This window comes from Eupeodes corollae, chromosome 1, assembly GCF_945859685.1.
Source record: "Eupeodes corollae chromosome 1, idEupCoro1.1, whole genome shotgun sequence".
Taxonomy (NCBI): domain Eukaryota; kingdom Metazoa; phylum Arthropoda; class Insecta; order Diptera; family Syrphidae; genus Eupeodes; species Eupeodes corollae.
The window spans coordinates 25,008,102-25,021,460 of record NC_079147.1 but is presented as its reverse complement, the minus strand read 5'-3'; the positions used below and the strand labels follow the sequence as shown (position 1 = coordinate 25,021,460).

The window sequence follows — 13,359 nt, the reverse complement described above, 5'->3', positions numbered from 1 at the left end:
GACAAAGCAGTATAAGACGAAAATTCTAATTTTTAATTCCCTCAGGTGTTTCAATAAAATTAATGACAAATAGCGCGTTCGTTCGTTTTGCCATCAGTGTTTTTTTGTTGTTTGTTGTATTCGCGTTACGCTTGTGATTGTTTTAAATGCAGAAGCAATTGAATTTAATTAAATATCCTTCATTCCCCTCTCAAATCGTCCCTCTTACTTTGTTAAATAATAAAAAGGGGCACTCAATTAATTGACTATAAAATTGTATAAAGGTATAAAGAGTGCAAAAATGATATATACCTATGAATACGTACGTAGATACTTAGCTAATGAAATGACATTTAAATATAAATATTTTTATATGACTTGCGACACTCCCACCGCCGATAAATACACTGAGGAAAAAATTGGCTTATAATTTGAACGCATATTCGAATTGACAGCAAAGAATTTGACAAAGTAACATTGATGCCAATTTTGCCTGTCAAAATAAAAAAAAATGGCGGCGTGAGTGTCAATCCCATTGTCAAATGTCAAAAATTGTTCGTGCTTAAGTGTCACTTATATTGTTCATTTATTATTATAAAAATATATTCAAAATTCTTAACATTTCTTTGTAATCAAAAAGATTGTAGAACAGCAAAAGAGAACTACCCATCTGACTTAACTTCGAAAAAAAAACTCTTAATGACAGTATCTAGCCTTTTTTTGGTAACTCATTATATGAATTTGAATGAAAAATTGAAACTCCGAAAAATAGATTCGAAAAATAAGTTGAGGAAATCGCAAATTCGTTAAGTTTTTTTAAGGAATCTAATTATTTCGTTAAATATTTTTGACGAATTTAACCTGCCATTTAAATTAGCTTGAAAATATTCCAATTTGTTGAAATGACAGTCAAAGTTAGTATTGACAGTTCATGGCGGCCATATTGATATAATTCATCAAGTTACAACATAGTGACGTTTATACTGGCCATGTTGCTTTATCTGTCAAATCCAAATAAATGATTTAATCATACAAATCTTCAGAGACAAATTTGATTTACGAGTGACGTCAACGTCAATAAAGAGAGTCCATCCCCGGAGTAATTTAATGTCTTTAAGTGCAATTATTTTAACTTCAACATATTTTAAGCTGACAGTTTCTTTTTCTACAGTAAAATTTGGTTCTCAATAAAGGAATGAAGGGTGGCCCAAAATATCGGATGGTTTTTTTATTTTGTTAGCATTTTTAAATAAAATTGTTAAAAACCCATAGACAACATTTTTGACAGGTTGATTTAATTTTGTTGACATTTCTGAACAAAAGTTTAGACAAATCTTAAAAAAGAAAAAACAAATTGACAGCTTACTATTTTTTTAAGACTTTAAAGTATAATCGGAATATAGAATAACTAATTTTATCCAACTAAAAGAATCATCTAAATATTCAGAGTGCCATTATCAATTCTGTTAGCACTCTGTTCGTCAAAAGAAAATGACGTTCAAATGTCAAATTGAACACACTGTCTGAGAGTTTAATAAAGAAAAAATGCTCCATTTTAAATTTGCTTTGAATTGTCAGCTGTCACATTTTTGTCTGCTTATTATCTAAAACAAATTTTAAAATCGATGCAGTGCCTCTGACTGTTCAATTTGTGTTAAACACTTAGTGTTTGAAATATTAATCAACACCTTTATTAATTACAACCTTAATATGTCAACTGTCAGATTAGTTTTTCTTTTTATTGATAGGTGTTTAGATCAGAATAATAATCTAAACAGAGCTTAAGAAAACTCTTGTACATGATTATACTTTGAAGTGTAGATGTCTCTTTCATTATACCAAATTAATTTGTTTAAATCGGAAGCCACATCTCTATATTTCTTTTTCTGTATCCTTCTTCTTGATTCAACCTTCAACCGAGTAAGACCTACCTAAGAAATAAAAATTGTTAAAACTACCACAACGATTCTTTTATTTCATCGTAATCATTGAGCAACCAGCTGGGATATATCATATCCCAACAATAGGACTACAAACACTTTTACGATATAATTTGGCATTTTTCTTTTTTAGTTCAGAGCTGAGCACTGAGCACAGTCTGAGCGAACAGAGTAGAGTTCTGAGCAGAGTATGTTCAGAACTAAAAAAGAAACACGAATTTGAAGCTCTGAACGATCAGAGCTCAAAAAGAAACACAATTATTTTTTTGACAGTTCAAGCTCTGCTTTGAACTAAAAAAGAAAAACGCCAAATGACGGAAAATTTTGAACTTTACTTAATTTTGGTAATTTTTGTCTGTACAAATTTGACCTGAAGATATTTAAAACAAATATTTTCTATTCTCAAAAATTAAAGTGTATAATGACAGTTGAGTAGTGTGGCGTCAGACAGATCTACACTTCTGTTCAGATATTATTAAGATGAAGAGTTTCTTTGTTTGGTTGAACGCACTGTCTGAGAGTTCAACGAAGAGAAAATGCTCCATTTTGAATCTACTTTAAATTGTCAGCTGTCACATTTTTGTTTGCTTATTATCAAAAACAAATTTCAAAACCGATGCAGTGCCTCGGAGTGTTCAATTTGTGTCAAAATCTGAGTGTTTGAAATATTATTCAACACGTATACGTGTTCCTTTATAAATGACAACCTTAATGTTTCAACTGTCAGATTTATTTTTCTTTTTATTTATAGGACTAACAACATTTGTACGACATAAATTACGGTCAATTCTGAACTTTTGGTATTTAAAAACAAATGTTTTCTCCTCTCAAAAATCAATGTATATAAAAGTTGAGCAGTGTGGAGTTTGACAGATCTACACCTTGTTCACATGTTATAAAGATGAAGAGTTTGTTTGTTTGTTTGTGTGTTTGAACGCGCTAATCTCGGAAACTATTAGTCCGATTTGAGAAATTCTTTCAGTTTTAGATGACCCATTTATTAGGGATATTTTATATCAAATCTCGCTTAGAATAATACGAGCGAAGCACTAATAAGAAATCAGGAATTTGTTCACTTTTGATAGATTCCTCTTTGCATTCATCGGAAAAGGTTAAAGTGTTGCTCCTTTAATAGTTTAATATGTAAAACAACTGAGACTTTGTTTTTAATGAGTTAAAATCTTTGAAATTGACAATTAGATACTTAACGAAACCACCCTCAATATTTTCATTCCAAATTATTTCTTAATAATTACTTTGATGAAATGCTGTTGTAATTTTTGTTTGTAAAACAAATTTAAGTTAGAAAATTCCAATTATAATTTTTTACGTAAGTATAACCATCAAAAAGTTATTTGCTAATGAACTTTGGGGGGCAAAACCCCCTACATAATTAAAACTAACTAGATTAACAACACAAATGACATTACTTCCAATATTTCTTATTGTCTTCGTCTTACGTTGACAATGAACAATTTTGTAGAATTTACTAATACGACTTTTAATTTTCACAAAACTTTTCTCTCAGTGTAGAAAAAATAAGTAAAATTATGAAAACAAAACTAGAAAGGAAAACACCTTTCCGCCAAGACAAACAATTTTTCTAATTAATCACAGTCATAACTTTACTCCGGTGATGCCAAACTAAAATAAACTGCTATAATAGAAATCGAAGGGGGTGAGGGTGAGGTGTGAGTGTGTCCCTAGAGTCCAAACATAAAAGTGTGACAAAAAAGAGTGAAAATTATTATTCTTTTTCTTTCTATGTCGCCCACAAAATACATCAATTCAAACCTAACTATTTCGCATAGAGTACGAATCGAACGAAAGATAGGGATCACAATAAATTTGATTTGCATTTCAGGAGCTCTGTTTTGGATCTGGACTTTTGCTGTTGCTCCGTTGGTTGTACACACTCGCAGGCATTGACAACGGACAACTATGCGACTAAGCCTTGAGCATAATACATATACGAGTACATCGAACACACAACTTTTGGGGCTACTATAGGTGCTGTTGACTCTACTCCACTGGTTCCTGGTGCCATGTCATTGCTGGTCGCCGAAGCCGGGAGTCGCCACTGCCACTGGCTGTTGGCAGGACGAGCAATGGTGGAAAATGCAAAATCGCCACTGATCCTATATTGAGTTGAGAGTATTCTCGGCGACAACAAATCACCTTTCAAAAACATCTATGCGAGAGCAGACGCGGACTCGAACCCGGACGACACACGAATCCACACAAACCCACGAAATTCCTGAGCCGAGCCTGAACCCGGACCCGGAGTATAGCAATGGAATGTTCGTCCATCCTCATCATCGACATATCTTCGAATGGGGGTAAGGGTAATAAACCTGCGCGATATTCCGGCTATGCATATTCACAAATTGACGACTGGGGATTTTGTGGTTCGCCAAAGCAGGAGTACCAGCCAGGCAGCTATACAGAGCGCCAGAAGCGCAAATAGCAGTAAAATCATCCAATACACCGTTGCTGCCGCTGCTACTGCTGCTGCTGATAAAATGCGGAGTTAGAGGTGAAACACGGAGACACCACTTTTTTAGTGAACATTTGGAAAATGCATTCCCCTTCGCTTGGTCCGGATCGAGACGCACGGACGGAGCGACACCATGCACCATCATCAGCCACCACATGGATTTGTATCGATTTCAGCAAACAAAATTTATGAGAATGTCGTCTGGCCTGGCTACCAGTGTTCCAAATGTACATAATACTGGACACATAAATCTCGTCCAGAAATAGGTAGCGCAAACGTATTCGTATCTATACTCTATGCTGTGCTCGCCCTCGATAGCGTTGCTCTATGACGACGACGTACTACTCGCAGATATAGGAATACAATATAAATGATTGGGATTGCATTATGGGCACCACTAAAAGCAGCAACAACAACAAAAGAGTGGCGGGAGCAAGAAACATTACAGAAACGATTAAGGGGGATTGCTTCCAATTGAGTGGTTTCAACGGCGATTAAAGGTGCTTAATATTGCATTTTAACAAAAGCGATGATGATGCGATATACCGGCTATAGAGATGTGTGTTGTATTGTGTACTACAGCTATACAAAACAACGCGACGCCAAGAGTGCGGGTGCTAGAGCATTTCGAAATTGTATGCGTTTTGCGTATGTTTGAAATTTCCTGTCCCCAAAAAATGCTTATTTCTTTTAATTTTGTTTCGCAGAAAAAATTTCATTTCCGATTCGAAAAATAAAAAACTAAAACTTTTTTAATTGTTGGCAGTATATTTTTTGTAAATCAAAAGTTCATAAACCTGGAAATTTCCGGTCAAAAAATGATATGAAAAGGTAAAGTTCGTGGGCCTCAGAAAAACAATGAATAATTTTTGAAATGCCGGAGATTTTCAGGGAATTATTTCTTTTTTTTACTCATGTGAAGTCATTTGTCAATGTTTTATCCATTTAAGAGTATTCAGGTTCTTAGCCTTTCTGGTTTTGTTCGTTAAATATTTTTAGCCAATTTTTTTAATTAAATGGAATAAAGATTTAGTTTTGTTTCTTAATTAAGCATTTTACTAGTTATCAATTACCGACTGGTAATACAGTTTATTTGTATGTCGGCCATGTTGTTTTATCTGCTGGAAAACAAACATCAAATTACAGACTGATAACGCAGTTCACAGCAACTACATGATCACAATTACCAATTTTCAGATGGGTGAATTTCTTCTTGGCGGCCATTTTGTTTAATTTGACAGATTTCTACAGTCACAGAGTTTTAAAGGTAGTTTTACATTAAGCTAAGCCCATCTAAATTGTAATTTTAATGTAATAATGGCTTGGAAAAAAGATTCAAAGATCGTGGGTGCTCTGGAAACTGTTGTGGACATGGACAAATGTCGTATAGAAATTATAATTACATTTTTCTTTCTCAAATCAAAAACTTGAAAGGTAAATTCATATTGAGTTTGAAGTATAAAGTCGTATCGAAATAACATAACTGACGTAAATTTCAAACGAAGACTTAATTCGAAGTAAGAACAATGCTTCTGTTTATGCGTGAGTACAATCTTTATTGGGACCCCAAATAGACGTTTTTAGATACAAGTACTTTAGTTTCAAAGTATTGACGCTTCAAAAATGGTACAAACAAACGTATTGCAAATTAATGTCTTCTTATTTCGATAATAAAAATCTTCATTGCTTCGAAAAGTGACAGTTGCACTATCCTTGGCTTAAAGTAATTAGGGTCTGATCACATCGCTAAAACAAAGAGGCTTTATAACAATCATGTTTGGATTTATCGACCCCCAAGTTCTACAATTCTAATACCACGTTGCCACTGGTTCTAAGTTCTTGTGTTCGCTGAGCTTCCAAAGACTATACCTTAACGTTTAAGAAAAATACACCGTAATGTCGTTCGTGGAAAACTTAAATTTTCTATTCTTCACATCACAAACTTGTTCTAAAAGCTAAAATTTGTCACCCTATTGTCGTTCAAAAAGGTATTTCACAACGATTTAAAAGTTCTTTAGTTTTGCGAACTGTGACTGTTAGATTGTCACCATTTTTGTAGTGAGTTTTAGAGTAGTTTTTACTTGTCAAATTCCAAAAAAACGACAGCTGTCAAATAAGCGGGTTATTTAAAATTGTAGCCTGTTATTGGATGACTCTTAAGTAATAGAAAAAAAATGTTTTCAACCAAACTTTACTAAACCAAATATTAGTGGATAAAGTGAAAATATAGGTTTTCAAATATCTTCTAAGCAAGTGAGGAACTTAAGAAACAATCCACATTTTTTTAATATCAAAAGATAGGTTTTTTAAACTCACACTTGTCAGAAATGACTAAATGATAATCCACTAACAGAGGACATGTTTTTTATTTATGTCAATTTCACTAGAGCTAGTAAACTCCTTTGAGTGTAAACGTAGCCTTACAAAATATTTCTAGAAGTTAGTTCTGCTTGGAAACTCCGGTTTTTCCAGACTTTAAGCTTTTCTGTCACAAAAATACTTGATAAATTTACTTAAGTGTAAACTTAGCCTTACAAAATATTTGTTGGGGTTAGTTCTGCTTGAAAACTCCAGTTTTTCCAAACTTTGAGCTTTTCTGTCACAAAAATACTTGATAAATTTAACTGAAAATATTTTAACTTCCTGAACCCAATGCAAACTGAAATTGCTGCCAAAATTTCAAATTCGATTATAAAATCGAACTGGACGAGCATTCTTGACGTTTTAAATGAGTTTTTTTTTAGTGATTCAATCATTTAACATTTCATTTTGATCTTTATTTTATAAATTCAAATTTTTCAAACCTTATATAAATGAATTCGGTAGAAATGTCACTAAATGATAAATTAAGACATACCATAGTTTTGACAGCTACTGTGAATTCAGTGTTTTATGAATAACTTGATAATTCAACGTTGACAGATGTCACTGTGTTTTAATACTATTCTTTAATTTTGTTTGGGAAAGTGACAAGTTCTTTCAATTTTACTATTAACAATAAATATTGCATTTAAGTGCTTTACACGTGAAAACCATCAAAGTCAACGAAAATTTTTGACAGTCAATATTAATTTGTGTCTTATTTACGTAATTATTCTACAATATTTTAAGTCAATCTGTTTTTAGTTAAAAACTAAAAATTAACAATTCTTTAACTTATAAATAGATGCTGATGAAAATAATTGAATAATCTGACAGAACAAAAACTCAACGAAAACTTTTGACAGTCAATATTAATTTTTGTCTTATTTACGTAATTATTCTACTATATTTTAATGTCAATCTGTTTTTAGTTTAAAATTATAAGTTAACAATTCCTTAACTTATAAACAGATGCTGATGAAAATAATTGAATAATCAGACACAACAAAAACTCAACGAAAACTTTTGACAGTTAAAGTCAATTTATGTCTTATTTACGTAATTATTCTACTATATTTTAATGTCAATCTGTTTTTAGTTTAAAACTAGAAGTTAACTACTCCTTAACTTATAAACAGATGCTGATGAAAATAATTGAATAATCTGACACAACAAAAACTTAACGAAAACTTTTGACAGTTAAAGTTAATTTGTGTCTAATTTACTCAATTATACCACTATATTTTCTTGTCAACCACACTGTTCATGGATACCTGTCACTTGTCTAACGCAATGACATGAATCAATGTAAGGATATACAAATGGTCAAATGCGCGTTACCAGTTGGCAAATTGATTAGAAAGTCTCTGTCACTATTGTCATCCATCCTAACAGTACAAGTTTCTGCAGCTAGTGAATAGTGAATAAGTGAGTAATTTACTGCACCAACTGTCTATCCGTTCTATACGTCGTCGTCATACTTTGAACGACGTACGTCGCTGTGGGTAGTTGCCGTCATCGTTGTTTAACATGTGCTTTATCTCCCTTTAACCCCCTATTCCATCATTCCAACTGTCATGTCGTAGTTGTGCTTTGTTGCAGGTTCACATAAATGAGACACAAAAGCCTTAAATGAGATCAGGTTTTATATAAAATAGTTTATAAAGACACAGAGAGAGTGAGCGGGATTCAATACAAAAGTTCAAAAAACCATTTTCCGCACCAAAACAACAGTGAGTAATAAATTGTGCATGCATGGTGGTGCAGCAGAAGGAATGAAAAGTACACCATCACACCGCACCGAACAAAAACTAAACGAATTTTCATTTTCACATGAAAATATACTAAATTTGTTAATTTTCCATTGGCAGGCGGCGGGAGGGCTGGCGCGGGCGGTGAGTTTAGCCATAAATGGACTTTGGGGACCTATTTTTATGTCCATATTGACGACCAGCGAATCAACCAGACTAACAACCATCATTTCGTTGTTGTTGGAATATAAAATTATGGAGCAGGAGGGAGATTATTTTTTGGTCTCTTTGGCGGATTTTCAATTTTCAAATTCAAACTTAGAGCAATTTAATTTGAATTTATTGACGCACAACACAGCACAGCACCGCACAACCATAGACAGCAGGCACAGTAAATATAAAGTTAAAAAAAAAACAAACATCGAAAATGTGCTCCGTGAGTTTGTGATGTGACAAAGCTGTCCTCACCGTTCACCATAAATGCAAAGGCTGGGCCGCCTTTTGCCACTGCCCGCCATTGCCACCGCCGCGCCGACTAATTTTTTGAATGAGCGCCAAGTGAATTTATGGTTCAGCCAGAATTTGTGCGGTGTGTCCTAGATTGAATAGTGAATACAAGCACTCGTATAACGGTGTCATTTGGAATTGCATGGTTTATGGTTTTCGGTTACCTTTGTACATTCGGCACTCGTACACACTGTATCACTATATATCTTTTTTGACGTATATTCATCACCTGCACCATCAGTGCAGTGAGTATAATGTTCAGTGAGTAAGTGAGTTTGCCGCGAGCTCTGTGTGGATGGCGTTGCTAAACTCGGTTGCAGATTCTATTTAAGATAGGTAAACAAAATTTAGACGGCTGGTTTGCTTTTTCTTATTTGCATTGCCCTGGTTGTGTGTCCACAAAAACAAAATCCAAATGATTGCAGGTTGCAAAGTCATTTGGATATAATTTGAACGAATATAAATTTATGTTTCATTATCAGGTTGAATTTTTTAGATTGACTACGTTACGTTTACGTTTACATAACAGCAGCGCGATGCGAGCGAGCACAATGAACTGAACCGAAACTTAACGAAACAAATAAAACTAAAAAAACAACGAACATTCAACTGGGTGTGGACAGCAGCTTTGGTGCTTTATATGCTTGGCATGCGGTTGAATATGACATAAATTAGAAAAAGAAATCCAATTGAAAGATACAAATTGGTCGTGTTGCATAATATGTCGAGTCTATGTCGAACAACAAGTTATGATTCGGTTTGGGCATTGGAATTGGACAACAACATACATTTATTTTATATAAATATTCCTTCATCATGATTTATGTAGATATATTGACTTTGTTTTTGATATTTAGATAAATGCATGAAGGTTGACAGCGGAGTGTATTTAGCAGTTGCCAGCACTGCTTCGGCTTGGTGCCAAGAAAATTAATCAATAATTATTTTATATTAGTTTAGTGGGTTACCTTTGGAATGCTTAATAAATGAAAAGGCTGCAGCGGACGCGATGGTGGCCTTCAAATTACCTGAAATTAGATAAGAAAAAATAAAAATGTAATGAAATGTAATTATAAATTTAAAAATTGTCAATCATAAAGTTAAATATGTTAATTTTCTAGAGGGGAATACGTACTCCATAATTATATAAACAAATAATTATGATTGATGACAATTTTCATTGGAAATGTAAGGTAAATACATATATTTATCTTTTCTTATCTTTAAAGAGTTGACACATCAATAATTGACAGGGAATTATAATGATATATTAATTTTTATAGAATAAACAAAAAGGAATTAATTAAACAAGATGCTAAGTTGAAGTCTGACGCATGTGGACCCAAACTCAAACTGTTTGTTTGACGTTTGATTTGTATTTCAAGAAGTTGATAAATGATAAAGAGAAAATTGACATTTTATTTTGTTTCCACCTTAAGCGTGATACAATTTACAATCGAAGATCATAGGCGTATAAAGAATGTACTTCCAGGGAAGAGATTTAAGAAGCGAACTTGTGATGTATTCAAATTTTAAGAGGGGGAGGGGGTTTACATCAATGGGTGGCAGTTAACCCCCTTCTCAATTCTTATGTCAGAGGACGATTGAAGTTGACAGATGAAAAATGGCGAAAACATAAACTTATGACTTTTGCAAAAAGAAAAAAGATCGATTGACAGATGTAATTTTTGTGAAACTGACATTTTAGTGAAAAAGAACTGCAAAAGAAGAGAGTGAAATAATTTGACATTGTTTTTTTGACACTTTTCGTGGGTTTATGCCATTTCTCTTTTGAAGAAAGAAGAGAGTGAAATACTTTAATATTGTTTTTTTGACACTTCTCGTGGGTTTATAACATTTCTCTTTGGAGATTTTGTACAGTTGTGTCTTTTTCAATTCTTCGAGCATAAAACGGTCAAAAACCCAACGTTAGTAAAGTTTTTTTTTCAATACGAGGTTTTTTTTTGAATAGCTCGTCATTTTTAATGCCGTCACCTTTTGACATTTGACAAATTAAAACTACGCCATTATTTGAAACAAAATTATATTCAAGTCAAAGAAGCAATCAAATTATTAACTTTAAATTTGTGCAAATTGTGTTGTGACAGTTTGAAAAACTGAAGCACTTTTGCTTCATCAGAAATAACCTCTTCAGGCGGTTTTTGTTCGGTTTTTGACACTTCTTATGCATTTATGACATTTGAGTGTCTCTTTCAACTCTTTTGGATTTGTCCTGGCAACAATCAGCGATTATTTCAAATGCTTCAATTCCAAGTGTCACTTTGAATAGACCGTAATTTTTTTTTGAAGCTGTCATCTTTTGACATTTGATAAGTCATAATAAACGATACACGACTTATTGGAATTGTTAAAAAATTGTGCAACATTTTGCAGACGTATTTCAAAAAACTGCTTCAAAAAAGAAACTGGTGACAAAAATTGAGCTTTTGGGACGAGTTAGTAATAAGAAGAACTAAAAACGTGTGCATCATTAAAGAACAACTAACTTTATTATTGCCCGTTAAGCTAATGAATAGCCAGGTTCATCGATCTTTAGAAAAAAGGCATTTCAAAAAAGTCTTAAGGTTTCTGAAATTGTCGACAACCAACAATGGCGTATTTTCGCTTGATTAGGTCTTTAGAGTGCATCAATATGATTCAGATTTTTATCAAAAATAAACGAAGCGGAATTTTCGAATTTGCTGTTGAAAACCACAAGAATGATTGTTGAAAAGCCTCTTCGTTCTTATTCTTTTAGTTAGTTTCTACAATTTTGTAATTTAACAATTTTAGACCTTTTATTTTAGATAGTTGAAATATAAGGTGTATTACACTGCTCCATAATCGATTTAGTGATGAAATTTGTGAAGTTATTGAAGCAAATGGAAGAAATTGGTCTTGCGACCAAAACCGTTTTCTTGTTTGTTGTCGAATTCAACTTGTACACTTTCAAGGAAGTTATGCCATGAATTTGAATTCGAGATCTCAAATCAATCTATTTCTTGTTTTCAAAATTGTATTAAAAAAAACTTAAGATAATAATCACTAAAAAACAGTCTGGAAACCAAAAACCCCAAAAGTGGGATATTCGCAGAATAAGACCAATATTGAAATAATCATCAGCTGCCGATTTTTTAAACCTTAATTTACATGATTTTTTAAGTCATTGGTGAGCTATTCTAACAAAAAAGTTTTGTTAAAAACAAAAGTTTTTCTACCAATGTCGTTAATGAGATATTCAAGAAATTGAATGAAATGAAGAATTAATGCATTTTCCAATATTGAAAATGTTTTTAAAACATAATTCTAAAACAAACAAAACATAATCTAAAACAAATAGAAAAAAGGTTTTAAATCTAAAAATGTGAATATCCCACATTTATGACATTCGAAGAGTTCAAAAACAAGCGATATTCTTTCTTTTTTTTTAATTTTTCCTTCATCTTGAGACTAGAAACAAGGTAAGAACTTCTAGGATAGTATTAAAATATAAACCTTCTATTTACATTAAATTTTTAAAAATCATTAAAAACTTTACCAATATCTATTAATTTTGAAATAACTTCAAAGTTGCATTTTTTAACCTGTTCACTCAATTGTGAACAAAAAGACAGTCATTTCATTCTTTGTAAGTGCACACTTCTGTTTATCGACTTCGTGAAGGCTTTTGATAGCGTCAACAAGGAGTACATCTGGTTAGCTTGGCCGATTAAAGGCATTCCAGAAAAAACTAATAGCTATTATAAAATGTACATATGATGGATCAAAGTGTCACGTTCTGCACGATGGTATGTTGTCAGATGATCTTGAAATCAGTAGCGGGTTCAGGCAGGGCTGTATTCTGTCGCCAATACTAGTTTTGTCGGTGATAAGCGATGTACTACGCGCAGCTTCATCAGGTAGCAAAGGGATCCAATGGACTTTGACATCCTGGTGATGTTTTAGGATCATGGATCTCCATCAATTGACAACAAGTGTTGAGAGAGAAGCAGAAGTCGTGGGGCTGAAAATTAATTCCGGCAAAACAAAAATGATCAGTTTTGGAACCCCACCATCCTTTCAAATACACATTTCCTCCCAACGGGTGGAAAAAGTGGATAGCTTTCAATACCTTGGAAGAGTGGTCTCCATTAAAGGCGGAACCAAGCAAGACGTCATCTGCCGCACCGGCAAGGCAAAAACGGCGTTCAATATGCTGTCGAAAACTTGGAGGAATAACTCTATCAGCTTAAGAACAAAGCTACGACTGTTTCGCACAAATGTAGAATCTGTGCTTCAACCATAACAAGAGCTGAACCTTCAGTTGGAGTTTGTAATACGATTT

At 33.2% G+C, this 13,359-nt stretch overlaps 1 protein-coding gene across 5 annotated transcripts in view; it reads right to left on the bottom strand.

Moving 5' to 3' along the window:
• The window catches only part of LOC129938670 (putative uncharacterized protein DDB_G0271606), a 435,371-nt gene that overhangs the window by 75,502 nt on the left and 346,510 nt on the right, over positions 1-13,359 (bottom strand). For 4 of the 5 annotated variants that reach the window (XM_056046346.1, XM_056046350.1, XM_056046349.1 and 1 more), the window contains exon 5: positions 10,004-10,063. The exons of the other annotated variant lie outside the window; for it this stretch is intronic. In XM_056046346.1, the coding sequence (XP_055902321.1) occupies positions 10,004-10,063 (60 nt within the window). The remainder of the gene's footprint in view (positions 1-10,003; positions 10,064-13,359) is intronic. 5 annotated transcript variants of the gene reach the window in all.